The sequence below is a fragment of the Lutjanus erythropterus genome, chromosome 11 (assembly GCF_056507025.1).
Source record: "Lutjanus erythropterus isolate fLutEry1 chromosome 11, fLutEry1.hap2, whole genome shotgun sequence".
Lineage (NCBI taxonomy): Eukaryota > Metazoa > Chordata > Actinopteri > Lutjaniformes > Lutjanidae > Lutjanus > Lutjanus erythropterus.
This window is the reverse complement of record NC_139327.1, coordinates 10901496-10927455: the sequence shown is the minus strand read 5'-3', so window position 1 is coordinate 10927455 and position 25960 is coordinate 10901496. Positions and strand designations below refer to the sequence as shown.

General features: G+C 39.2%; 2 protein-coding genes across 2 annotated transcripts; one reads left to right on the top strand and one right to left on the bottom strand.

Annotated features, from left to right (window-relative positions):
- Window positions 1-2707: 2707 nt before the first annotated feature.
- On the bottom strand, window positions 2708-6013 carry LOC146318672 (putative transcription factor ovo-like protein 3). The gene is made up of 4 exons (XM_084730394.1): window positions 5587-6013; window positions 5228-5445; window positions 4100-4289; window positions 2708-3221 (listed from the first exon to the last, which is right to left on the bottom strand). The coding sequence occupies exons 1-4, from the start codon at window positions 5684-5686 to the stop codon at window positions 2887-2889; spliced, it is 843 nt and encodes a 280-aa protein (XP_084586520.1). The 5' UTR covers window positions 5687-6013; the 3' UTR covers window positions 2708-2886.
- An 8462-nt stretch (window positions 6014-14475) lies between these two features.
- LOC146318671 (vasodilator-stimulated phosphoprotein-like) lies at window positions 14476-24202 on the top strand. Its single transcript, XM_084730768.1, has 13 exons — window positions 14476-14726; window positions 17533-17704; window positions 18698-18878; window positions 19372-19420; window positions 20060-20366; window positions 20543-20640; window positions 20722-20770; window positions 20870-20912; window positions 22008-22050; window positions 22211-22273; window positions 23444-23510; window positions 23890-23947; window positions 24052-24202. Exons 1-13 carry the CDS (start codon window positions 14722-14724, stop codon window positions 24099-24101), a joined length of 1185 nt encoding a protein of 394 aa, XP_084586894.1. The 5' UTR covers window positions 14476-14721; the 3' UTR covers window positions 24102-24202.
- The last annotated feature ends 1758 nt before the right edge of the window (window positions 24203-25960 follow it).

Genomic DNA, 25960 nt, shown 5'->3' with positions numbered 1-25960 from the left:
GAATGTTACGGAAAAAACGTTGAGGGAACATTACAGAAACAACATTTCTGAAAGGTTGCAAAAATAACGCTAAGGGAATGTTACAAAAAATAACATTCTGGGATTGTTGTGAAAATAACATTATGGGCATAACGTTCATGGAACGTTACAGATATAATCTTTGGGGAATGTTACAGAAATAACGTTGCAGGAATGTTGCAGAAATAACGTGCATGGAATGTTATGAGCAGAACATTTGGGGAAATTTATGGGAATAAAATTCAGGTAACATTACCGAAAAAACATTCCACAGACATTGCAAAAATAACATTCAGGGAATGGAACAGAAATAATGTTCCAGGAACGTTATGGATTAATTATCGTTATCATTATCGTTTCTCAAAGGTTGCAAAAATAACGCTATGGGAACGTTGTGAAAATGTTGTTCAGGGAACATTGTGAGCATAACGTTCTGGGAATATCATGGGCATAACGTTCTTTGAACATTGCGGAAATTCTTTTTTCTCTGGAAGAAATTTTGGGAACGTTACAAGCACTGGGATCAGAGTAAAGGTGCTGACTGTCAGACATGACAGTCTGACAGCTAGTCTCATCCATCTTGCACTGACCCAAATTTGCGTACTCACTCGGTTTCAGAATGTCCAGATGGAAAGATTGTAAGACCTTGAGGTTGAGGTCTAGTCTCAATTTTTTTCATGCTGGATGGAGACTGGATTGTGTTGTTTAGACTAGATTTCTAAGAAGAGCCATGCACACATCTCTGTGACCCTGTTATCTTGGGTCTAAGGAGACTGCTGGAAAGATTGCCATGCAACAATAAATACATTCATTTTTAGGATGATGAAGACCAGTGTTTTTTTTTTATTCTTCAAAGTACCATTAATATTCATTACCTATTCAAGCGGCCCTGAAAGTTCTCAGTGGGTGATGAACTCCACCAAGGCTGCCCTCCTGTTTGTGGTTTGTGGTGTCTTATTGCAGATGATGTGGTTGTGTTAGTTTCATAATGCTGTGAACATCAGCATACACTGGGGCAGTTGCAGATGAGTATGAAGCAAGTGCGAGGCCCTGATTGTCTGCCTGAGACAGTGGATTGCTTCCTGTGGGTGTGGCTGCCCCAAGCAAAGGATCTTGATCATTGCGGTGAAGAAGGAACTGAGTTGGAAGGCAAAGCTTCCAACCCTCACATATGGTCATTAACTTTGTGAAGTGACTAAACGAATGAGGTTGTGGATACAAGCAGCCAAACTGACGTACCCATGTAGTGCGACTGGGCTCAGGCCACACCGGTTGCATGTACCTGCGTGTGATGGCAACTCGCTGAAATGCTGCAGTTTGCACACAGTTACGGTGGTAGAGTCAGCCCTATCATATAACACTGAGTCTGCAGAAGGGTTTTGAAGAGAGGAGCTGTATATATTGGTATAATGTTGATAGTGTAGCAATCAGCTAGTGCTACCACAGGAGGTTACTTAAGTTCATCCCCATACACACACACACACACACCCCTTCACGCACACCCCTTCACGGTCATGTACACATCTCCGCTCCAGAGCCAATGGCCGATGACACCTCTTCGTCTTATATTGATGACAATTCACCAAGATGGCACGCGCACAGTCCAACGAGGGAATGGCGAGGCCGTCCTGTGGAAAAACGTTGCCTTGCATCTTTCTTTTTGTCCCTAATAGTCTGCACATTCACTGGAGGCCACGTGGTGGAAGTCTGATTTGATGGAAGTCTGGTTGTTTAATCACTGGAGAGACAGAGCAGAGGATTATATCCTCCTCAACCTCCTCAAGCTGCAGGGACTGTCGGAGTGACTCCTGGCTGAGTTTATTTTTGTTCTTCTTTTTTGTTCCTTCTTTCTGCTTTATGTGGGGAAAAAGACTGAACTGAACTCTTGTTTTTTGAATCAAGTGGATTGTTTCTGTTTTTGTGCACCAAACTGAATTGAACTGAACTGAACTGTGGGAAAAGAAGTGTTTTTTGCTTTGAATTTATTGAGAGGGAAATTATCCACTGGATTTTTTTTCTTCTTTTTCTTTTTTGAGTTTCTGAAAGGGAATGACGATTTCATTTCTCTATTACTGTTATGTGGTTTGCTTTGCTTTAATACACTGATTGTACTTAATCTTAAATGCAGTGGTTTTGTATTGTTTGTGGCTTTGCTGGTTGATGGTTGTATATCCTTTAAGAAAAAATAGTTTTGTTGCACATGCTCTTATTTCATTACTTTATGTGTGGTTCACAACTTTAAAAACATGAAATAAAATACTGACTCACACCCTGATGATGCGTTGTTAGGCACTGACCTAACTGGCACCCCAAGCAAATACAGTCATACGGTTACAATATGACTATCAACATATCATTTTCACTGTGTAGTTTTGCTGTGAGTTACACATGTCAACCCCAAATTATTCCTGATGGCCAATCCAGTGCCACACACTCCATTCCACACTTCACACACATGAATGAGAGGTAAATTCCAAGTGCTTTGTCCAGTAAAGTCAAAAAGTGCACTCTGGAACTCTTCTCTTGACTTTTGGTGAATGATTCAGTGAGTCAACCAAATTTGGCAAGAATGTATTTATACATAATGAAACAATGAAAACACTAAGAATCATTTTTGATTATTCATTTTTTATTTCAGCAGTAAATATACATGTGCGTTGAATAACACAAGATTATTAAAACAGGGGCATAAAAGTAAAACAGCTGATTAAAAACAATGCCTGGAAGCAAATCCTGATGAATGAACACAGAAATATGAATATATACATGGCTTAAGTGTTACACAGATGAATACTTCATTAAAGCTAACAAACATTGTTTTAATTTATGATTGGTTTAGGAACAGCTACAATACAGTAAAGTTCAGAATTAGAATGAGCCTGACATGTAGTATGCAGGAGATGTGTACAACAAATAGGGATTGAGTTTACGATCTCCTGATGCAAAGCTGCTGTTCTCATGGGCCTGGCGGCGGTAGTACCTGCGGAGGGCAGGGCTGCCGGGGTGGCACTGCCTCACGTGGAGGAAGTACTCATCAGGGCGGCTGGAGGTGTAACCACAATCCTCGCACACAAAGATCTTGGAGCGTCTCTGACGGTAGGCGTACTGTTGGTGGACACCATGAATCTTTCTCATGTGGGACTCCAGAGAGCAGCGCTGTGTGAAGGCTTTCTCACACAGCTCACACTTGTAGGGACGGATACCTGCAGCAGAGGGAGACAAAGGAGGTTTTTTTCACTGCATTTGTTTGTGTGGATGCACTTGTACATTCAGACTGGCAATAGCGGCCTTGCAGCTGTGTGACATTGTGGGCCAACTTTCAATGGTGCTTTTACAAATACTGTTGTAGATTCTATCTTTAACTGAATATGCAAGAAGGAATCAACTTGCTCATCTATATATGAAGCTGAATTTGTAGACTCCCAGCAATTTTTCCATTTACTTGGGAAGTCCAAATGAAAAGCTACATATGCCATGGCCAAGTGCATCCATTATCAGCTGACACTGCTCCACTCCTTTACTGCTGTTTATACATGATGGCAGTAAAAACCTACCAGAGGCAATGCAACAGAGCAAAGAAGCCTTGAGGGTGTTATTACATTATAATTCAATCAAATCAACGTGCATCCATGAACCTGTAGTTAAAACTAGTTAATTAATTCAGTACCAGCTATGTAATCTAACTAAGACTTCCAGTCCTTGCAAAACCACACATCATAAAACTAAATATGCACATAGTTCTATCCTGCAATCATGCAACCACACGCTACAAAGTCCATATAAAATATAATAAACTGCCCTCTGCTCTACACATGTGATGCAACTATGTCCCATGTATGTCAACTGTTAGAAAAATATTCTGAACCTATCAGTGGAAAATACAAGCCCTTGTAGTGGATGTACAGTGATGACATGCAATTGTCCATAGGGATTACAGTGTAGCTGATTTCATGGCAGACTGCTGTGGCGGACACGCTCAGTACTCAGAAACTGTTGTCCCCATTAGTCAGACCAAGAACTTCACTGAAAAACAAAAACAAGCTCCAGGCTGGTGTGTGTATGATAAAAGTTCATTGCTGACCTGTGTGTGTTCGCATGTGCCTCTTGAGGTCGAAGGTGTCGTTAAATCCTTTGCCGCAGAATCGACAGGGATGTCTCTTCACCAGGCTGTGGCACTTGAGGTGGCGGGTCAACATGCGCTGCAGAGGGAAGACCTTGTGGCACACCGAGCATACAAAGTCACCTGAGCCAGGGGAGGTACGGGGTCTGGGCTGGATGGGAGAGATAATTTCATAAACTGGCTTAATAAGTATGACAACATGACAACACTGATCAGCAGCAGCATTTTTTCTAACTTCTTCTTAACTGTCACTTTAAGCCCTTTTGATGTACTTTAGCTCTTAATTCAGAGTTGCCCATATGCCCTTCACAGTAACCATGTGAACCCGAGTGATTTGACTGACCTTTTAATGAGTACTGAACCATGCCGAATCCAAAGTTATTACCCTCTGGTGTATTCTAAGACCGTTGCTGGAAGTGACATTTCTCCAGCCACAAGGGCATACAGATACAAACTGTGTGACTGGTGGACTGAGTGTCGGGGGGGGGGTGCACTCTTTGATACCCCTATGGTAGATAAAACATGGTGAAGTGCCCTCCAAAGTGCCCTTTTAGTGGCCAAAATGTGCTAAAGTCTCCTCTAGGTTGCCCTTCTAGTAGAGAAAACAAACTGCAGTGCTATCTAGGGTATAGGCTACCCTAGATACTAGAAAATGATTTGGTCCCTACATCCCTTTAAATAGTTAAATAGGTTCCTGTGTATTTTTATTATGATTAATGGTTTTCACCATACTGGTGCCCTTTTTATTGTCTAGCTCCTGCCCCTCAGGCAGCCTGAGTCAGCCACTGCAAACTGTATCTGCACTTGTTGTTCCTCTACCTTTGATACTGTGGCTTCCATTCCCATCCCTTCTTGTTGTATTATTTGTAGCTGTAAATTGTTCAGTCTAACATGCTAAGTTTCTGCCACCATTGGAACGTCACTCCATGTTTCCAGTCCACTGCTGTCAGCTGTCTTTCCAGGCTGTCACTTTCCGTAGTTCTTAGGTCTTAGGTCTTTCCCTGGTTGTCAGTTGCTCTATTCAAAGCAGTCACTCGCTGTTTGGTCACATTATACAAGTGACACTGTACTTGACAAGTCTGACATTACCTTGGCTCTGCTGACAAGTGCGAGTGTGCTGGGATGGTAGAAGGACCCCCGGAGCATCAGCGTGGACCAGTCCGGCCTTGTGTCAGCCCCTGCTGCAGCTGATCCTGCCAAAGGTACCGACACTCTCATCCCTGCTGCTGCCCCACATCCTAAAGAGGCTACTGGCTGAGGCACAGTTACAGACTGCTGGCTGTCGTGCTCCTTAGCATTTTCATTCCCTGAAAAACCATAATAGGAAACAACTGTAAATTTAATAAGTAAATTAACAAAGACATATTAATCACCACATATAAATGCTTAACAGGGATAAAGAAACTTGTACTACATCTGAAAGTAAATTTAAAGATTGAAATTCTTACCTTCTATATTATCTTCTTTCCACTCCAGCTGTTCTGGCTCTTTCCACTGCCATGCTCCACATGCCCCACGTTTCTTCTTCACAAGGAAAGATCTCGGCATCTTTTGAATTCTCTCAGTCTCATTCAGCTTCTTCTTATATTTCTGTCATTTAACTCACCCTCAGCCTCTGATCCTCGCACTTGAATGTCACTGCTTTAAGTTTGTGATCTGCAATGGATCAGCCTGGATTCTTTCAACCCTTACATCCAACCCTCATCCCTCGACAACCGGCAGGTACAGTATCCCAGCAAAAATCACAGCGCTCATTTCCATACCACTCTCTGGGAAGAGTGGTGAAGGTTTAGAGCTGGAAAGAAGGAGGGGTAGTAAACTCAGCATTTTGACTGGACTACACCTGTGTTGACTGTGCGTGTGCACCATTTTAACTGGTCCCCCACTGGTTTTGCATGTCAGGTAGTGAGAATCCGGGGAGCTTCGTATTCAAGTGGCCCTTGGCATGCAAATTCTTGTCCCTACCAAGCCCTGGCCCCAGACAAAGGGCACGGTCTGAGTAACAGGAGCAAGCACAGAGGAGCCACAGCCTTAACTGCTAGGTAAATCAGGCCTTTCTCTTTTTTTGACCTCTTTCTATTGCGATTGTTTGGTGGGATTACAGAGCCTCTAAAAATGCACACAAAGGCCATTCACACACTGAGAAAAGATGTCAGGCTCTTGCTGTCCGTTGACTGTGTTCTTTACATAATTGTACATACACGATGGCACTTTCTACCCTGTTGTGTTGGTCCCTGGCGCTCACCCAGTGCATGCTGGGACGGGCAGCCGCCCCACAACCCTGAACAGAAAAAGATAAATTAGAAAATGCAAGGAAAGGTGGATTTAAATATTCAAGATATCTCCGACACTTTAACCAATATATTACTAATGTACATAATGCATGACTTTTATTTTCACAGACAAATTCTGACAATGAACAACATATTTTGAAAGCAAACTGCTGCACAGCCTTGTCTAATTGTCTGCAAAGTGAGCATATGCTTAAGAGGAAAATGAACTGCGTGCATGTTATTTCACTGGACTCTGCATGGCAAATACAAATGCAGGCCGAGACTAAACCCCATCATGCAAATAGCTATAGAGGTCACTCCAAGAACATCAGCAGGATCCTGTAGTGCAAACTGTACAGTAGTATCAGTACATGTCAGCCCTGACTTAACGCTACATTTGGCTCACTGAAGAAAAAGGAAAGTTACCAGACTCTTTCACACGTTAAAATCAAAATCAAACTAGACATGAAACTCTTGTTCAGTGATTGTCAGTGGGATAATGCATTGCTAGAATATTCAAATCGGTACATAGTTGAGAAACTAAAAATTAAACTGGTCCCTGAAGGTGTTACTATACTATTATACCTGATACCTCTGTTGCATTTTACTGCTGTAAACATTTTATTTCTGATAAAATCGTCTTATTTTTATAGTGTTTTGGTCCTGCAGACTTATTGAGGAACTTTTTGCTTACTTTAGTCTTTCACCATACTTTACTTACATACTATAACTTAATTTACCTTAACTAAGCACATTTCATTATTAGAAGTTTTCATTCCACTCAGCAAATACAGATAGGCTAAAGGCCTTTTCATTTATTAAAATACACTGGTACATATTTTCTTGTTTTATGCTATAGCCTCCCTGGAGAGGAATGCACCAGCCGCCACTGATTGTACATGTATGGTATGCTGCATATGTTTAAAATTGATTTTTGATTAACAAATAAGGCAAAAGTGAAGTGTATTTGTTTATTTACTAATGGGAGATGTGTTTCATAGTAGTCATAATTTTAAAATGTTTAAGTGTACGTTTTTTTCAGACAATAATTAAGTGCTCATTTTGATAAAATCTCTTATTACTTTGTGACGATATGGCGTATATGTGTGTTAGCGTTTTCTAAAATGCCTGCAGGAGACTGTTGATTGTACTGTGTGTGTTGTTGCCTTCCGGAGCTCTAACTGTATGCAAAGCACCAGCCTGTGTGCTGCAGCATGAAAATGAAATGGTAAAAAGGCAGCTCCACTTTACTTTGTCCTAGACAGAAAACTGGCCCTTCCAGTGACAACTATCTCATGTTGGGCTCTTTGTCCATGGACTTGAGTTTAAACTCTGCGCACAGTGAGCTGTGTTGACTTTGGATAGATGAGATGATGATTGCATTGACAGAAGCTAATATTAGGTTCCTGAGAGATGAAGAGCCAAAGATCAACTCTTGTGCACTGTTAGACTTGGCAAATGCTGATCAAACTTTATTTACAAATTTCCATACACTGTAACTTGTAATAAATTGACTTAACTTACTCAAAATTTTTAAGTAAAGTAGATCATTACTTTTTAAGTTGATATAGCTTAAAAGTACAAAGTTTAGGCAACCCATGACAGTCAGTACAGACAGTACATTTGAGTTTAGTTAACTCTAAATTGTTAGAATTAGCAAGTTTTGTTAAGGAGGCAGTGCTCATAAAAACAGTTAACGTCACAAGTCTAAGAGTTCACATTACTTGGAAAATATTAGTAAACTAATTGCCTTCCAGTTTCATGTAAGCTGAACTAAAAATTAGAAGCTTTTGAGTTTGGAGGGGGGATATTGCCAAGAAAAACTTGCTTTCTTTTTTTGTTCTCTTTTCAGACATGTGGTCAAACTTCAAACTTAGTACATAAATTGTATTTTGGGGGGGATTAAAACTATCAAACTATTTCAAGAACGTTGAATATACTAATGTTAGTCTTTAGAATTCTTCATCATCATGCAACTGCAAAAATGTGCAAAAGTGAGAAATACAGTCTTTGAATAAAGTCAAAATGAGTTCTTTAGTTGTTGAGGGAACCTCAAATATGTCCAAAGAGCAGATGAGTTTGATTACTTTCCTCATCCGAAAGCTGCTTACCTAAATTTACTTTGGTAAAGTCAACAAGATGAGCAGAAATCAGTTACGTTAACAGCAATTATGTTTTATTGTGTTTAGGTCAAAATGAGCTTGGGGCATCTACAATGGCCTGATGAGGAAGACTTTTTCTTTTTTGTTTATTTTACATCATATCAATGACCAGTCTGAACATGAGCCATGAGGCCATCTTTAACTGTTGCTGTGTTCATGGTCGGCCACACCCTTACTGCCTCTTTCAGGCAGATAAAAGGTCTGTGTGTACTTGTGCGTGATGATTTATTGCTGCTCTTCTTTAGCTATTGAAATGGGATAATACAAGTTAAATCAACGTAATTACAACACTTTACATAAGCCTACTAGCAGCTTTATAACAGCAACAATTCAGCTGTAACAGTGATCCACCCATTGTCTCTCAGTGTGTGAGCATGGTGTGACAGCTCTCTTTTGGTTTAGACATTTAATCTGTTCATGTTGTTTCACAGTTGTGGTAAAGTGCCTTCTCAGGTGCCCTTCAGGGGGCAAAAAGATATAAAGTGCATAACAACTTTAAGTGCACTTATGGCTCAACGCATACAGCTGTCCACCAATGCACATTTGTTATTTTTCAAGTTGTATCAGATGCACTAGATTTATGGATACAAATTGTGCTAAACTAGGCTCAACACCTCACAAAACAATACCTTAATTAATTGTTCATTAATATTCCACGTGGCAGTACTTCAATTTGCGAACCATGTCACATATTATAACTTAACCAAATATCAAGGGCTGAAAGAAGACACCACTGTTTCATTTCAGCTTTTGTTTTGTGAGAATGGCTTCCATTTAAGTTTTTTTGTAGTATTCACAGTATCTTTTTTAAAATTTAACATTATATATGTACCACAAAGCCTTTGTGATCAGTGTGACAGCACATGTCCTCTTCCACAGACACTGTCGTGTTGGTGTGGTGTTTCCAATCTTCAACCTCACCTCTAGATGCCAGTAGATCCTCTACACTGGTCCTTTAGCTTGATGGTTGGGTTACCAAACCAGCATATCATGATGCAGGATGTAGATGAAACAAGTATGAGAGAAGAAAATGAGCCAAATACTGAATATCTGCAAGCAAAAAAAGCAAAATAAAACTCAACTCAGATGGCACTGATGGATTTGTGCACAGATGTGCAACATGCAAGCGCCTAACAAGCTCATGGTTGAAGTGTACATCTCAACATTCACAAGAAGTGGCCTCTGTCATGACCATGTGTCACAAGAAGGCTATGTTCACCAATTTACCTGGAATCCAGCAGTTTTATGAACACTGATGTCCAGATGACAACATTAGCAGCTATATGGCACAGCTTATGTCAAGCTGCTGATGAGTTATCTGAGAATAGTAGTGTTATGTTTCAATTTACCAACAAAACAGAGAAGCTGGGCCCTGTTTCTCTGAGCCTCCTTAGCATTAAGTGGATCGTGAGCCGTACCTTAAGGTCTCCCTTTACCTTTAGGGATGTATTCCAGTCTCCTTAGCTAATGCAAACCTTCTGAACTCATAAGGTGCCCCTTTGTGATGTGCTCTGATCATGTCACTGTTTTATCTTTGTTAGGCCAATATTATGCAGCTCAAATGGACAGTTACTGCTACTTGCACAAATTACGTCATTAGTTAAAATAAACTTAATGAAAATTAAGAACACATCATGCAAATGTTATTTAATCTGCCTATTCTTATCATGATAGAAGCCTAATAAAATATAGGCCTCTCCATATTTTTATGTAATGGTGCTAACCGAGGATATGGCTTTTCTGAGTGTCTGGTTAGTCTATAGTAGCCTTTACATGCAAATGCACACACACACACTGCAATTAAACATGGATATGCTGCTACTGCTGCTGTGTGTAAATTTGTAATAGCCCTCAGTTTGTATGAAAACAAAATCATTTACCCATTTAGCTATATCAATTATCCTGGCCTTTCAAAAAGTCTCAGATTATGGTTTATGTCCCAATTCATTCTCTGTTTTATATTTTGTAGGCTATAGGCTTCATATTTATTGAAACTGTAACAAGGTCTCATCTGGACTCTTAAATAGATTAAATAGATGATCTTTAGTAGACATAACCTCCTTTGCTGTAATATTAGATTGAGGTAAAATGATTATGGCAGCAATTGTTATGTTAACACATTATTTATGAGCCTTTACAAGTGAACAAGTGATGCGAGAAACACCTTACAACTTACGATGTACCTTAGCAACTCATACTGGTAATTAATTTATTCACATTTTTATAAATACAAATTATATAATGTATTTCTGTGCACTGATATGTATTAATGTTATGTACTGCTGCAGACTGTGTTCAGCCTGGTATAGAGACATTAGGAGAATGAGGAACTACAGACGCATCATGAGAGGTAAGAGGAAATGAACAACACATATGTCTCGAGAAGGCTATTGATGAGAAAGCTAGACACCAACAAGGTGTCAGTTTCACACACAAACATACACGGGTGCTCAAGGTTACATGTATATTAGCAGATGTAGATATTTCTGTATATTGCAGTTGCAAAGTATTTTTAACTGTTCGCTGTGTTCTGTTCTATGCTGTTGTTTGTTGGGGGCAAGGCCTAAGCTCAGGGGACAGACAAGATCAATAAACTGATAGGGAGCTCAAGACTGTTATACAAAAGAGTGCAACACAAAAATGAAGAATCAGGAAGTCCATCAGACCTGCTGCAGTGAAGTGTTGAAAAGTGTTGCTGACGATGATATAATATTGCTATCTATAAATATGTATGTCACATACAACCACTAACATATGGTAGTACAGTCTCATTGTTGTTTATGGTGCTGTGCTCTTCCCTTTTCCCAACTGTTAAACTACTCTATGTGTATGGTGACATTTAGTTTCAGGCCTGGTTGATGACAGGTGTCCCACTCTATGGTGGATTGCACAGCATTTATATTCTGCTCCCCGCACCGCATTTTGAGACCATGTCCCGCATTTTGATTGGCTCTAGTTTTCAAAAGTCAAACTACTGCAGGACAGACACTCTTCCAAAATCTATCAATCAAATTATGCACATGTGGGTCAAGTGCAGGATAACCTGTCACCGTCCTTCCTTCCCTTCAGCCAACGGAGAATTGGGAGCCACCACTATGACAAGCTGTGCAGATTTAGTTGGAATTTGATGGAAACTACAACAAAAACTACTTATCTGTTGTCTGTCTTTGTTACTGAAATCAACCAGTGGACAAAGCACAGAGATGTTACAAGCTAAGAGGAATAATAAAAATGTTTATTTTTATAGCAAAAATTTTAGACTATCTCTTGGCATTGGTGATGTGTCCCATGCTGTCCCACACAAACATATGTTTTATCCCACATTTGGGTTGTTGGAATCTGGTGACCCTACCTCTTGGAGATTAATAAAGTATTTTGTATCATGTTGTATGAAGACAAGAGGATTCCTCAAAAAAGATTTTGTTTAAACCCCAGAAAGATAATGGTAAACAGCCAATGTTGTTATTTATACCCAGGCGTCTAGCTTGGCATGACAAAAACAAGCATCCAGGTGTCCATAGCCAACAATGCTATTTGTACCTGGGGTGCAAATCTCCACCCACATGGCAGAGACAAACCATGATCTTTTCTTAAACCTAACCAAGTAGTTTTGTTGCCTAAACCAACCCAAACTGCAACTGAAAACTGAAAAAATAATAAAAAGAATTCAAAAAGAAAGTCAACAAAGTGTTAACAGTGACTTCCAGGTTGCCTCAACTGGGACTCTGCTGTGTGTAACACATTCACCTACTACAATAATGTTTGCCAAATGACTTTGTCGGCCAGGTAAACTAGTAGGGAGGGATGTGAATAGCTGAATAGCGCATATGTGCCTATCCTCACCCGGATGTAAATAGTTACCCCGAAAGATAATTTACTTTTCAAAACAACAAACAGCACAACTACAGTTTGTTTTATGATGTATAATGTGTTGCCATAAAATCCCAAATAGCATTGCACTCTGTGTTTATACTGTTAGTGTCTCCTGTCTTAACTTTTGTGATTGTAATGCCATGCTCACTGCATGTGTTTGGTTTCTTGTTCTGATGTTTGTTGTGTATGATGTTGCAAGTAGAGCTGCTATGATGCAAGACAAATTTCAGACTTGTTCTGACAATGAAAGCATCAATCAGTCAATCTAACTTATGAGAAAAAAAAAAAAAAAAGATCTCAAATACACCGGCCAAAAAGGCCAAGTCTTTCCAACACCTTGAAATAAAAACGATAATATAAAGCAAGATGACAATTTGCAGATTTTACAATTATCTGTTCCTCCTTCTTGTAAACTAATATTTATTCAGCCCTTTACAGTCAAAAATAATGAAGTTCACAGTTCTTCTTTCATTGCTACTGCCGCTCTATGAGGAAGTGAAGTAGTAGTTAGCAATGCAGTGACAGACTGAGAGATAACACATTAAACTTCAACACCCTGTCCAGTATATTTAACAGCATGAACACAACTACATTAGTGTTTTCACTCTGAATACATAAAATCCTTGATGGCTGGATGTATTTACTATAACCATCAATCAACCATCGGGCTCAAGGTTCAGCTATTTGAGTAAAACAGTTTGGCACTTCCCTTTTTTTTGGGGGGATGACTCAGAACATTTTTTTGATGTGGTTTCCATTACCACACTGCTAACACTCTTAGAAATAAGGTTCTCAAAAGGGTTCTTACTGAAGGCCTGACCTAAGATGATTTCCTACTAAAGAACCCTTTTTGGAAGAAGGGGTTTGTCAGGTGTTCTAAAAGTTCCATTAAGCAAGGTGGTTGAAATCCTTGAAGAACTCTTTAGCAAAGGTTTATCAAGGGTTCTTTGTAACATAATATAAATATGTTCTTGATAAAACCCTTGAAATATAAAAGGGTTCTCAATAGAACCCCCTGGTGGGTTCTAGATAAACCATTGGAATATAAACTGGTTCTCAGTGGAACCCCCTGAGTGTGTTCTAGATAAAACTAATGGGATATATAAAAGTTTTCAGTAGAACCCCCCATGTGGGTTTTTGTCAGCACCTTCAGAGGGTGGGAAGGTTCTGGATAGAACCCCAGACAGGGTTCTAGGGGGAATCATTACATCTTAGTGGTGTTCTTTGTAGAATCTCTCAGAGGGAGTTTGGATGAAACCTTTCAGAGATGGTTCTAGATATTACCCTTTCTACCCTTGGTAGAACCCTTTGGAAGAAATTCCAAGTGAAACGTTTATAAAAGGTTCTACTAGGAACCGAAAAGGGTTCTCCCATGGGGGCAAGCTGAAGAACCCTTTATGGTTCTAGTTAGCACCTATATTTCCAAGTGTGTACCCATGACTCAGATGGTGGAAAATGTACATTTACTACATACAGTATACTACTACTACTGTACTTGTAGTGCTGCTGCTACTGTTATTACTGTGACTACTTCCACATCCAGTTATACTACAACTACTGTATCTAATCCAGTTTTGAGTCAGTTTTAATACTTTCAGACTGAAGTAGGACTTATGGCTTAATAAGACTACTGCTGTTGGATAATACAACTAACAAAGTCATTCATAGAAGAGTAATAACTGACCACAAACACCTAACATTTTACAGGCAGCAGAAAAAGTTGCACTGAATCACCACATGTGACACTTCCAACTCTTTATCTCACGTAGTCTAAATAATTATGTGATGAGGTCTCATGAGAAGTGTGCAAGTGTAGTGAGTTTTGTTGTCCTTCACCCCCCAACACACACATACACACACAAACAGACAGAAGTGCCATACAGCAGGGCACCACTTGTACTAAAAACTACCTCCCCTCCCCAAATAAACAGAGGGGGGGAAAGGAGAAAGCAGACAGAAATCAGAGCCACGGTAAAAAAAAAAGGAGGAGGTGTGAAAAGGAAATTTAAACGAACGAGAGAAAGAGACTAGAACAGGAAGAGAGAAAAAAAACCTGTCTAGGAAATGAGAATACAAAGGCAGAAGTGCAAGTGGTTGATGTTAAACAGTGTCATGGGAGTGAGTGGTGGAGGTGTGCAGGCAAGAATGACAGCACGTTTGACGGAGTAGACAACAAATCTACTTGTTTGAGGGAGGAGAAGGCTGTTCAAGTTGATGAGAAGAAGCAGATTGTTAAAAAGAAAGTCAAACTTTGGATACTGACGACGGCTGGAAGATGGGGTAAGTCATTTAACTAATACCAGTGAGCATGTACATTCATATAAAACTGTTTCTTTTTACGCCCAAGTCGTGTTGAATGTCTCATTCATGAATAACTGAAAAAAGCAGAACAATACAGCTTCCTATCAACTCTAAACTTGACTTAACAGGCTCTTCAGTTCTGACTACATTTCCTGCTGCATGCAAGCATAAAAAACTCAGAGCAGGTGTTCCGTTTTAAACTGTCACATATAACGTGAAGATATCAGAGCTGGAGTTTGTGCGTTTTTACCGCGGGCAGCGCATATTGTTAAATCCTAAAAAAGATGTTGCAAGCTAACAATTTGGAGAAGTTAGTAGATATCACTCACAGGTGACATGATATCGCCCATATAAGGCAGCATTGTGCTGAGCAGAGGAAGCGGTCAAAACCCTTTTGACAGGAAGTTAAGATTTCCCACAGGCTACAAACTCTGCAACAAGTTCACTGAAAAAACTCATTGTCATACCACCTCATAACAAGTACCTGCAGTGCTGCTGAAAACGTACTTCTATTTTCTATTTCCTTACTTTGACTTACAACATTCAAACTAATACAACACACATGCAAAGGCTTGCAAAGGCCTGGTTGCATATGAAATATCCTATGAAAACTGTGTATATACAACCCCAGAAATAGTTTTAATGATATAATCCACAAAAATGTGTAATAATAGTCTTACAGTGGATGAGTGACAGTAGACATACATTTACTGAAAAATCGCGTAAAGACATCATACATTTAGAACATAGTTGCTGACAACATGTGAAAAGACTGAGAACTATGAATTGTGAAGTTAAATGTAGTTGTCAACAATTTTTGTGTTCAAGATTTTTTGGGTGGACCTGAAACATGGCTCAGTGATGTCTTAGAGCCGTTGTCCCTGATTTTGTACTTGATTTCCATTTCATACCACTTTACACTTCTAGGCTACTGAGTGTTGTAGTCAGGACAACCTAACCTGAGACTTAATCTTGACCAGAAGTGTACTGAGACCGAGACAAGACCAAGACTTTGAGGGGTTGAGACAAAGGAGCCTTTTACATCAAGAATCTGGGGCCCAGATCTGATTACATTTGACCCAAAGTCCAGTTAGTTTGATTAGTGTTAACACTGTGTACTGTACCCAGGAATGGTTCATTGATTTGTGGTGTTGTGTATGGTTCATGTGTACTCATGTACAGTTCACACCCAGTGTGAAAAGTGCCAAAGTCAAAACCAAGAACAAGGCAGGGTGAGACCAACTCAAGACCAGGTACTGTCTCATCTCTAGTTTTCTCACCAACTAAGGGAGCAGCACTGCAGCGTGCAGCATTTATGTCAGAACTGACATTAGCTAAATTACGATGTAACACCTAGCTACATTGTCATCATTGTTCATCTTTACAAGCTAAAACAGTTGTCACCATGCTCCATCCCCTCAGTCTCGCACAAAGTTAACAGCATTCTCTCAGTACTTGTTAGGTAGCTTGCTTACCTAGCTAAGTGGCAAGTAGGCCTAGCTGGCAAGCATCTCAATCTAGCGCACTGTGATATACTGCAGGCTACACAGGCTAATATATATATATATATATATATATATATATATATATATATATATATATATATATATTTATAGAGCTAATATTTGCATATTTATATCTTTGGGAGAGGGGTGAAAACATTTCTCAAAAGTTTCAGTACAGAGGCAGATTGGTAATGTTCGTCACTTATTTACCTTTCTTTATGCTTAAGTGGTGATAAAGGTTTGATGTAGTCACTGCCGTCTCAGTAAACACTGCAATGTGTAGAGGTTTTGGCTGACGTCTCCTCCCAGACATCCTCTCCTGTCTCCCACATTCATTTTGTTGGAGTTGTTGTGTTGTATCAGAGGCAGGAAGTTTTACTTCCGTTCCAGTATTGATGTTAGCAAATAGTGCATTGGTAATTTAGTGATATTCTCACAGTTGTGGTCTTCACTAGTCGTGAAATAAAATCCACAGTCCTCTTTGTCTGAGATTTAGACGAGGCAGAGTTAAAATGTGTTTGATTCCACAACCAGACCAAAACCTTATTGTGAAAGAGTTAACACACTTGGTGTGGAGGAGGGCTCTGTATCTATTGATATGATATGATATCAATATGAGCACCATACTGTCCCAAAACCATTTTTGATGCTAAAATACATATAAAATTCACAATAATATTATCTGACCAAAGAACAGCTAAAAATACTTTGATACTGTGTGCTGCACGCCATGTGGTCTACACCAAAAAAAGCATTGAGGTTTGGTAGTCCGCCTGGTGTCAAGACTTTCTGGTGTGTTATGTTTCCAGTTTGTCTGAAATGAAAATATAATCTGGTTAGCATGAGCAGTTACAACATCCATGCCTGAACAGACCAATAAAAAACTTGCCATTTCCAGAGCAGATTTACATCCATACTGGAGTTAGTTTTGTTGTACAACAAACTGTTAACTATACTTTGATCATATTTTAGAAAATGTTGGGATTGGAAATGAAAATGTCCAGGGTCAGTGGTCTTGTCTCATGACAGAGCTGATGTCAATCAATCCTTTTTTACCTGCTTATTCTGAGCCTGTCCCAACACACATCGGGTAGGAGGTGACCACAAATACCTGTGGGAGAAACAAAGCAGCAATAAACACTCAGCACCAAAACTAGGGACTAATTATGAATATTCTTGAATTATTTCTAGATCTATACTATGCTATAGCTCACACTTGTTGTTCTCCACTTCCTGGTCTCTTCTCATACTCTGCATCTTATCCCCTCTCCCTCCAACAGTGAGACCAGTATCTGCCAGGTGAGGGCCACAGTCATGCTGTATGATGACACCCACAAGCGATGGGTGCCAGCAGGATCTGACACACCTTCTGTCAGCCGCGTCCAGATCTACCACCACCTCACAGCCAACACCTACAGAGTGGTGGGCCGCAAGATGCAGGCCGACCAACAGGTATGCAGACAGAGCCACACGGACAGTCACCTTCGCATGTTCTGGTTGTACACACATATAGTACAGTCACACACCAAACTGCATTATTATTTGCAGTGATCAGCCACAACATTAAAAGCACTGACAGTTGAAGTGAATCATCTTGTTATGACGGCATCTGTAAGTTGATGGGACATACAGTATTATGCAGTGAGTGAACAGTCAGCTCTTTAAGTTGATGTGTTGGCAGCAGGAAAAATAGGATGCATGAGGATCTGAGCGACTTCAACAAAGACCAGATTGCAATGATTAGTCAGCTGAGTCAGAGTATATCCAAAACAGCAGGTTTTTTGGGATGTACTGTACTCAGCATGCAGTGGTTAGTACTGTCCAAAAGTGGTCCAAGGAAGGACTGCTGAAAAAGAGAATGCTAGCTCTGAAAGAAAGATATCAGAACACACCGTGTAGCTGCTATGAAGCCGCAGATTAGTAACTGTAAGTCTCTTACTCTGAAATACTAAAATGACTTGAGCTTAACAATGTAGTTTAACAGTATGGCTCAAGTTTCTTAAAGTTCATAGAGCAGATTTCCAAGCTCGCCAAATTCTGACTAGCAAAGACTAATGTGTGCTAGTTATTAGTGGGAAATACAAAGTTGGTGTGATCGTTGCTCAGATACATTACAAAGCCAGATGCCATTTATCTATACAGAGAGGAGGGGAATGATTTCCTGTGCTCCTTTTGGCCAATGCATTATCATTACTGTCTAGTGGTTTCATTGTATTCTGCTCAGGTCATACAGACTCATTATACAGATGTAGAGAATAAGAATCACAGTGACATATGACATACACCTTTCAGTCTAATGTAATTCAAACATAAACTCATAAAGGATTATTAATCTGAATCAGCTCACATGCCTTTTCTGACGTTTGCATTGAACATTATATTGTCCGAGTGCCAGTGTCTCAAATCCTCAGTACTGTCTTCTCATGTGTATCCTGTTTATGCCAGGTGGTGATCAACTGTCCCATTATCAGAGGGATGAAGTACAATCAGGCCACAGCGAACTTTCACCAGTGGCGGGATCCCAAACAAGTGTGGGGGCTGAACTTTGCCAATAAAGATGATGCCACTCTCTTTGCCAACTCCATGATGCATGCATTAGAGGCTCTCAGTGCACCTGCAGGCACAGGTAACAGGCAATGCAGAAGGGCACATTAGATCCAGGTCAGGCAGTATGAAGTGATTCTTTTATAGTGACAATTCCATGTCTACAGCATAAACCCAAATCAAAGCCCAATTATGTCTTTTAAACATGAACAATGTAAGAAGTTATAGACATTATAAATTGATTTTGTAGTTCTTTTTCTTCAAATTCCTATGTTTTATGTTATTCAACATATTCACGTGAAAATACATCCACTATACAGTAATATGTTGAGTGCTGTGCTCAGTTTAAAGTGTTTCTTTAGTGACACATGTAATCCCAACCATCCTGTCTATTAGCTTGCCCTAATACAATGTGTGCTATGACTGAAAACCAATGTGAGGCTGTGGTTTTGGTGGGTTTTCTCTGGAATACAGCCCTGCTTGCATCTACTGATTTCTTTTAGTTTAAATAGCCTGGATTCTGCAGAGCACACTTGCCAATTGCAGCTAACAATAATGTTTTTGTTTTTGCCCAGGCCCAGCTCATAATGAACCTTCTGCACAGGAGCTGGAACAACAGAGAAGGTACTGTTAATAAAGCTGCAACTCATGTTTACTTTAATCTTTGATCGCTGTCTTGATTTCCGTATTTGATTAACTACTTATAAAAGCTTCAGAATTGAAAAAAATGCCTCCACATCCAAAACGCCGAGCTGACATTCTCAGATTGTTTACAGTCAAAAATGTAATGCAAAAATGCAATTAATGAATACAAGCTAATCCTCACAGTTGAGAAGAAGCTGTTCAGCTTTTATGCTCCATAAAAGACTTAAATGATTAATCATTTAATCAAACAATCTTTCCTGACAGTGTTCCACATATAACATTTTCTCTTTGGCTCAATTCATCTTTTTCATTTTGGTGATATTGGCCAATTTACTGACACAACAACTAGGCTTTGAAGCATGAATGAAATGTTTTGGGTGAGTTACTGCCTTTTGTAGACATGCAGTAGAGTTGTGATGTCCCGTGAGACAGTTGTTACAATTGCACGTAAGGTTTAGAAAATGTTACGCAAGACCGTTTTAAAAATGAGCCCCAGCGTTTGAGAAAAACTGTAACTCAGCTGGCTGAACATAAATATGAAACGACTTGTAAAAGCAACAGGCTTTTCACACCAACAGCAGCATAACAAAGTGATGAATGATCCGTTGATCTGTCCAGACTGGAGCGTCAGAGACAGGAGCAGCAGGAGAGGGAGCGTCTGGAGAGAGAGAGACAGGCCTCCGCTGCTGCATCTCCTCCTTCTGCGCCTCCTGCTCCTCCAGCCCCGCCAGCACCACCGGCACCTCCGGCACCGCCGGCGCCCCCACCACCTCCACCTCCGCCTTCAGGAGGTGGCCCACCTGCACCTCCAGCTCCGCCTCCTGGGGGAATGGTCCCCCCTGCACCACCTCCACCCTCTAGTGGTGGAGGTGGAGGCGATCTGGCTTCTGCGCTAGCAGGAGCCAAACTGCGTAAAACAGTCAAGGTGAGCTGCCTGTATGCTTTTTCTACTTTGTGCACACGTTCCCTGCCATATGAAATGGTATAAAAACATGTGGCTTGGATGATTGGTGTTTTCATTAATTACAGACTGAGAAGCTACTCAATGGACTAAATTCTTTTAAACATAGTGACTGGAGGTGGGGGTTTTTTTGTATTCAGGATGAGGGAGAATCAGCCCCCAAACCAGCACCGTCATCTGGTGGAGGGGGAGGAGGAGGTGACCTAATGGGAGAAATGAGCGCCATCCTGGCTAGGAGGTAAGTTATTACTTCAGATATGTCAGTGATCATCTGATATGAGGGAATGTCTATAATCGACTGTTTAAACTGTTTAAACAGGAGGAAAGCTGCTGATAATCCTGCTGCAAAGAAGGTTGAACCTCGAAATGTAAGTCAGTGATTGCTGGGAATTACTCTGCAATATTTGTGGAATAAGCAGTAAGATATGAGTGGATGATAACATTGAAATGTCTGTATGTGAATGCAGGAGGATTCTGACTCCTCAGGATCAAAATTCTCAGGAGCAGGAGGTGAGTAATGCTGCTCTCATTACTGCTACAGGACTGTAATAGATAAGGAAATGGGTTTTCACTAGGGATGTAACAATATATCGAATTTTGTGGTATTGCAATAAAAAAAATGTATCAATACCTGTGAGGATATGCATTACATGGTTAATTATTTTACTTTATTATCTTACTTTAAAAAAGGACTGCTGCTGACTGCTGCATTGTTTGTGGTCTGCAGTTGTACAGACATAATCAGATAATTAATGCTAAATTTTTGCACATGGTTTGGCCATGGCTGCTACTTTATTTTTTTTCATTAATCAAGGAAAGAAGCGTGTTTTTGTATGAACGAAAATGCTGTGTGTTTTTTTTATTTGGTGAAGGACATTTTTCATCTTTTTTTTATTTGTTTTTTAATTTTGTGATTTCTATCATTTTGGAGACTTGATTAATGTTCCTTGAGTTTTTTGTATTGTTACATCCCTAATTTCACTGTAAATTAAAAAAAAAAAACTCAAAATTTAATATTTTGTGAACAACCAAAACATATATAGAATATGAAAATTATATGTATATGTTCCATTCTGTGGTCCTCAACCCTGGGGAAGGGTCACAAGATAATTTTGGGGGTCACCAGATTATTGTGAAGAATTAAATAAAAAGCTGTGTCAGGAAGCGGTTCTTAGTGACCCTTAAAGGCATTCAACATATGGGACAAGCACTCAAAAGTATGCAAATACATCTGACCTCAACAAAAAAAAATGAATAAAAAACTCTTCTTCCAATTTTGGCACTTTTGTGCAACAGTATCGTTCTTAGAGCTAGGGCCAGTTTTTGCTAGCTGTCACATAGGATGGTTACTATGGTGCGGTGGCTTCTCAGAAAAAGTATTCCAAATCAAGATTCAGGCCGATGGGAAACTTGACAGGAAATTACATCCCGTCTCAAGGCGGGTCTGTCAGTGGCACCATCACCTGAGAAACACAAGGCACACAAACCCCCAGTCTGATTATTCTGGGGGGTCTTGTCCAGAACCACTGTGTTACATAACAACATTTTAGAGTACAACAGTCATGAAACTGTACTTTAATAATACATATAATCATATTTCACCAGAAACCAATGCAAAGCCCGTGGAAAAATCTGCAACCTTGCCAAGGTAAGAGCCTGATCCATTAAGTCTTGACAGTCCACATGTTTGATTGATCATCGCATCACATCATATTTTCCGCTAAATAACAATTTGCCCTGAGCAATCCATACCACCGCAAAAACCCAATCAGCGGGCACTTTAAAGGATCTGCATGTTTTTGCAACAGGCAAACAATCAAAAAGGACCCCAGCCCCAGCTTCCCCACTTCTCCCTCCTCTAACTCCACCAGGTATTACTCCACCCTCTGTCCTCACTTGTCGCCAAGGTTCTCTCCTATCATGGGATGCTACCTCTCAGTTTTCTCTGCTTCGTATGCTGCCTATAGTCTGAGTCAGTGAACTGAGCTCTGCGCTGGTATCACTGCTGTTTTTGTCAGTGGTTTGCTGCTTGCAAATGACTCACTACAACAAATAAAGCGCTTGACATTTGGTGGTTTCTGTCTGAGGCTATAATTACTGCATAAGACCGAAACTGCAATGGGGACCGCTGTCTTCTGCTTCAATGCAACGTGTTGCCGTGATGGTTCCCTGCAAACGCATTCAATAGAATTCTTTCTTTGTGTAAGAAGCATGAGCTAGGAGTTTTTTAATGTAGAATATCAGAGCAGTAATGAGTATTAATATTGGTCTTCCCAAAGAGTATTTTACTATATTCTTTGGACAATCATCAGTCACATTTTGAATAATACTGGCTGACAAAACTTGGCTCAAATGTCTTTATAAAGACTTGAGGAAATGGTTTCTCTTACTGAGACATACGCAGTTGTTGAGAATTTTAAAAATCAATTGGTGTGAATGCCAGAAGCACCATATTGTCCATACTGAGTGAGTTTTATTCAACTTTTAAACCCTACTCCTATTAATTAGACAGCTTTCCGTTTTTCCAGCTGCTACTTCTTCATAAAAAGTTAAGCCACCAGTACAGTTCAGATCCCAGCCATTATTGTAGCAACAAAATTCATCTCCCCTATGTTTTGCCTCCTTTATTCCCTTCCTACTTTTCCAATATCACAGGCCTACTCGCTTCACCTTTTATATACTCATTCATGATTTCTGGTAACTCCAATCAAACCTTGTCCATTGTTTCATGGTTTTATTCAACTTTTGAATCCACTCATTCCCACTTCTCCAGCTCTTCTTAATCTTCTCCATACAAATTAAAGCCAGCAAAGCAGATCAGCATCAGCTTTTCAACATGCAGAAACCACAGCGCAATTTTTTTCACAAAATTCACTATTTTTGACTGCTGCTGTGCTGTTTCCTTTTCTCTTGATACATGAAGTGCTTTTGTTATTTCTGTCTGAAATTAATTGTGGTGATCCATCTGGCCAGCTCTCCTTCGGAAAAGACATCCATTAGTCTGTTTTGTGCGAGAGTTAACATGGATCTTTTAATCTTAGGATGAAGGTGGTGAAAAAGAACTCAGATGTTGCAGGAGGTGATACTGATATGGAACGAGTCAAACAGGTTGGTTCCTCCATCTCTCTCCGGACATACAACAATATCCTGCAACTTAATTAACTACACTAAAGCTCTGTGTTGTGACTTTTTTTGTAGCACAATATTAATTTTTTATTCCAACCCACATCATTCTCTGTGTGACACAGCAAATATTGTGGCATTTTAAGATTTTTCATGTGTTTCTTAATCAGCTGTGAATTGCAGGCACCAGGGAGTAATGTCATCAAAAGTACAACAGACTTCAGGTGCAAAGTCATAACTTTGTGTCCAGGATGTCACCATTACGCCAAATTATCACATATGCCTTGAGCTTTAAGGCTGTTTACTGAAATACTGTTAATTCAGGATTGCCAAGTAAGAAAATGTGTTTCATCTGTGTTTGTAGGAAATTATTGAAGAAGTGAGAAAAGAACTTCACAAAGTGAAGGATGAGATAATCAGTGGTGAGTAACTTGTAGTGTCTGCCCTCTGTTGTCATTAGACCAACTAGATACATTTAGAGCAAGTATGAGTGTGTGTTATAACTATATATTACTTGTTCTTCCAGCACTGCTCCAGGAGCTGCAAGGTGCACAGCCAAAGGATGAAGAGTCCTGAAAGACTGAAGAATGCGGCAAGAAAATAATGATTACATGTCAATGTTTTATCATGCAATGCTCAGGAAATTTACAGATTTATCCGCAGATAGAAATTGTGTTGTTTTTCTTGACACTTTCTCTTGTATGTGACAGGGAAACACATTGTATCAAATACTGATATTTGGCTTTGTGTTTATCAGATTCATCTTTTACTCAGTCATCTCCACTTTCATGCAACTTTATTTTGTGGTAGGTGTGGTGTGCACAGCAACATGAACACACAATACAAAGAATAACCCACAATAAATATGACTATGTGAAGAACAGTTCAAATGCACTGATGTTCATGCCAAATTTTATTTTTGACTGAAACCTTCTTTCACAGCTTTCCCCTATGTGGGATTCTTTTCCTGTTGTGTTCATTTATGTGCTCACATCCGCAGAAAAATAAAAACTGTGTAATAATTTCATCAACCTCCACAGGCGGAAGGACCACTTAAGTCTTGCACACTTTAAATGCTAATTCAGGTCAACTCAAAAATGTAAATGAACTCAACTTGCGTTTTTAAAAAAGTTTTCTAAGGTTAAGATATGAAACTGAACCAACAACTGTTCAGTCACACTAACATTAATTTGCATTGGGTGTTTTTTTTTTCCATTTCCTGAAGAGTAAGAGTTTTGGATGGTTTCGCCCAACAGCAACATATATATCTTCCTCAAACTATAAAAAGACACGTCTCAGGAGATTTTTAACTCTGCAACAATTCATGCTGGGAAATCAGCTAATATGCTGCGCTTGCTTCCTAAATATAAATGCTTTGTCTCATTTTTATGTGTGTACAAGAAAATAATAAGTTGGTAAAATAGTAGGAAATTGCTGCAGTTTTAATTTAAAAAGTAAAACATTTTGTGTTTAAAGTAACATTGTTATTCTTGTTGTAAAATTATTTTGTTGTATTATGTGAGCACAAGTTTTTTTTTTTTTAGAAACTGACTTCACGTCATAAAAACATGAAAACACTGAGTACATGTTTTACAACCTTTTTTCCTGGCTCATTAAACTATCAAAATATATGGTGCACAATTTACATGATGTCAACTAGGCAACAATTTTAATAAAATTAACTTTAAAAATCAGAATTTGTTGATTAATATAAAATCCATATCAGTCTCCACTGTAAACCCGAACATGTAGAAAATACTCAAAATGTTTGACATAACCGATTACCTAAAAATATTTAAGTAGGGGTATTAATTTTTTAAAGTTGAGATATAAGTAAAAATATATTTTCAGTTAAATTATTTGATTGATTTATTTTTTTTTAAGTTTTCTGAACTTAAATGTAATACTTACATTTTCTAATTTCAGCATACTAAATGAAAATGATTTGATGACACTTATTAAAATTAAATTCAACTAACTAATCTTTTACTCAATAAATTTAATTGTGCACAACCTATATCCTAGGGGGTTTTGGAATGTCAAACAAAACAGGCAATCTGAGGAAATTCCAGTGGGCTTTAGAAAATTGTGAGGACCATGCATAATTGTATTCCTTAGCAACATTTACATAATCTAAACTATGCTTTAAATGAGCAAATAAAATAAAATAAAATACAAATAACTAACCAATAAAACAAAAAATAAATAAATAAATTAAAAAAAGTCAACTTTTATGGAATCAAAAGCAAAGAAAGATCCTTAATTGTAATAGTTTAACATAAGTAGCCACAAAGTGCAAATTGTTAGTTGAGGTAGATGAGGCAGTAGAAAAATATCAACACAAAACCCTCACCGAAAAACTATGATTTGAATATCCATAAGCTTGTAGTAAAAATACTGAGCATGTTAAACAATTTAGAAGTGTTTTAGGAGTT

Coding starts and splice junctions, on each gene's coding strand:
- LOC146318672 (XM_084730394.1), bottom strand. CDS start 5,686: ATGCCGAGATCTTTCCTTGTGAAGAAGAAACGTGGGGCATGTGGAGCA. Junction 4,290..5,227: donor CACTTGTCAGCAGAGCCAAG/GTAATGTCAGAC, acceptor TCTCCCATCCAG/CCCAGACCCCGTACCTCCCC. Junction 3,222..4,099: donor GCACATGCGAACACACACAG/GTCAGCAATGAA, acceptor CCTCTGCTGCAG/GTATCCGTCCCTACAAGTGT.
- LOC146318671 (XM_084730768.1), top strand. Junction 18,879..19,371: donor CAGTGCACCTGCAGGCACAG/GTAACAGGCAAT, acceptor GTTTTTGCCCAG/GCCCAGCTCATAATGAACCT. Junction 23,511..23,889: donor ATATGGAACGAGTCAAACAG/GTTGGTTCCTCC, acceptor CTGTGTTTGTAG/GAAATTATTGAAGAAGTGAG.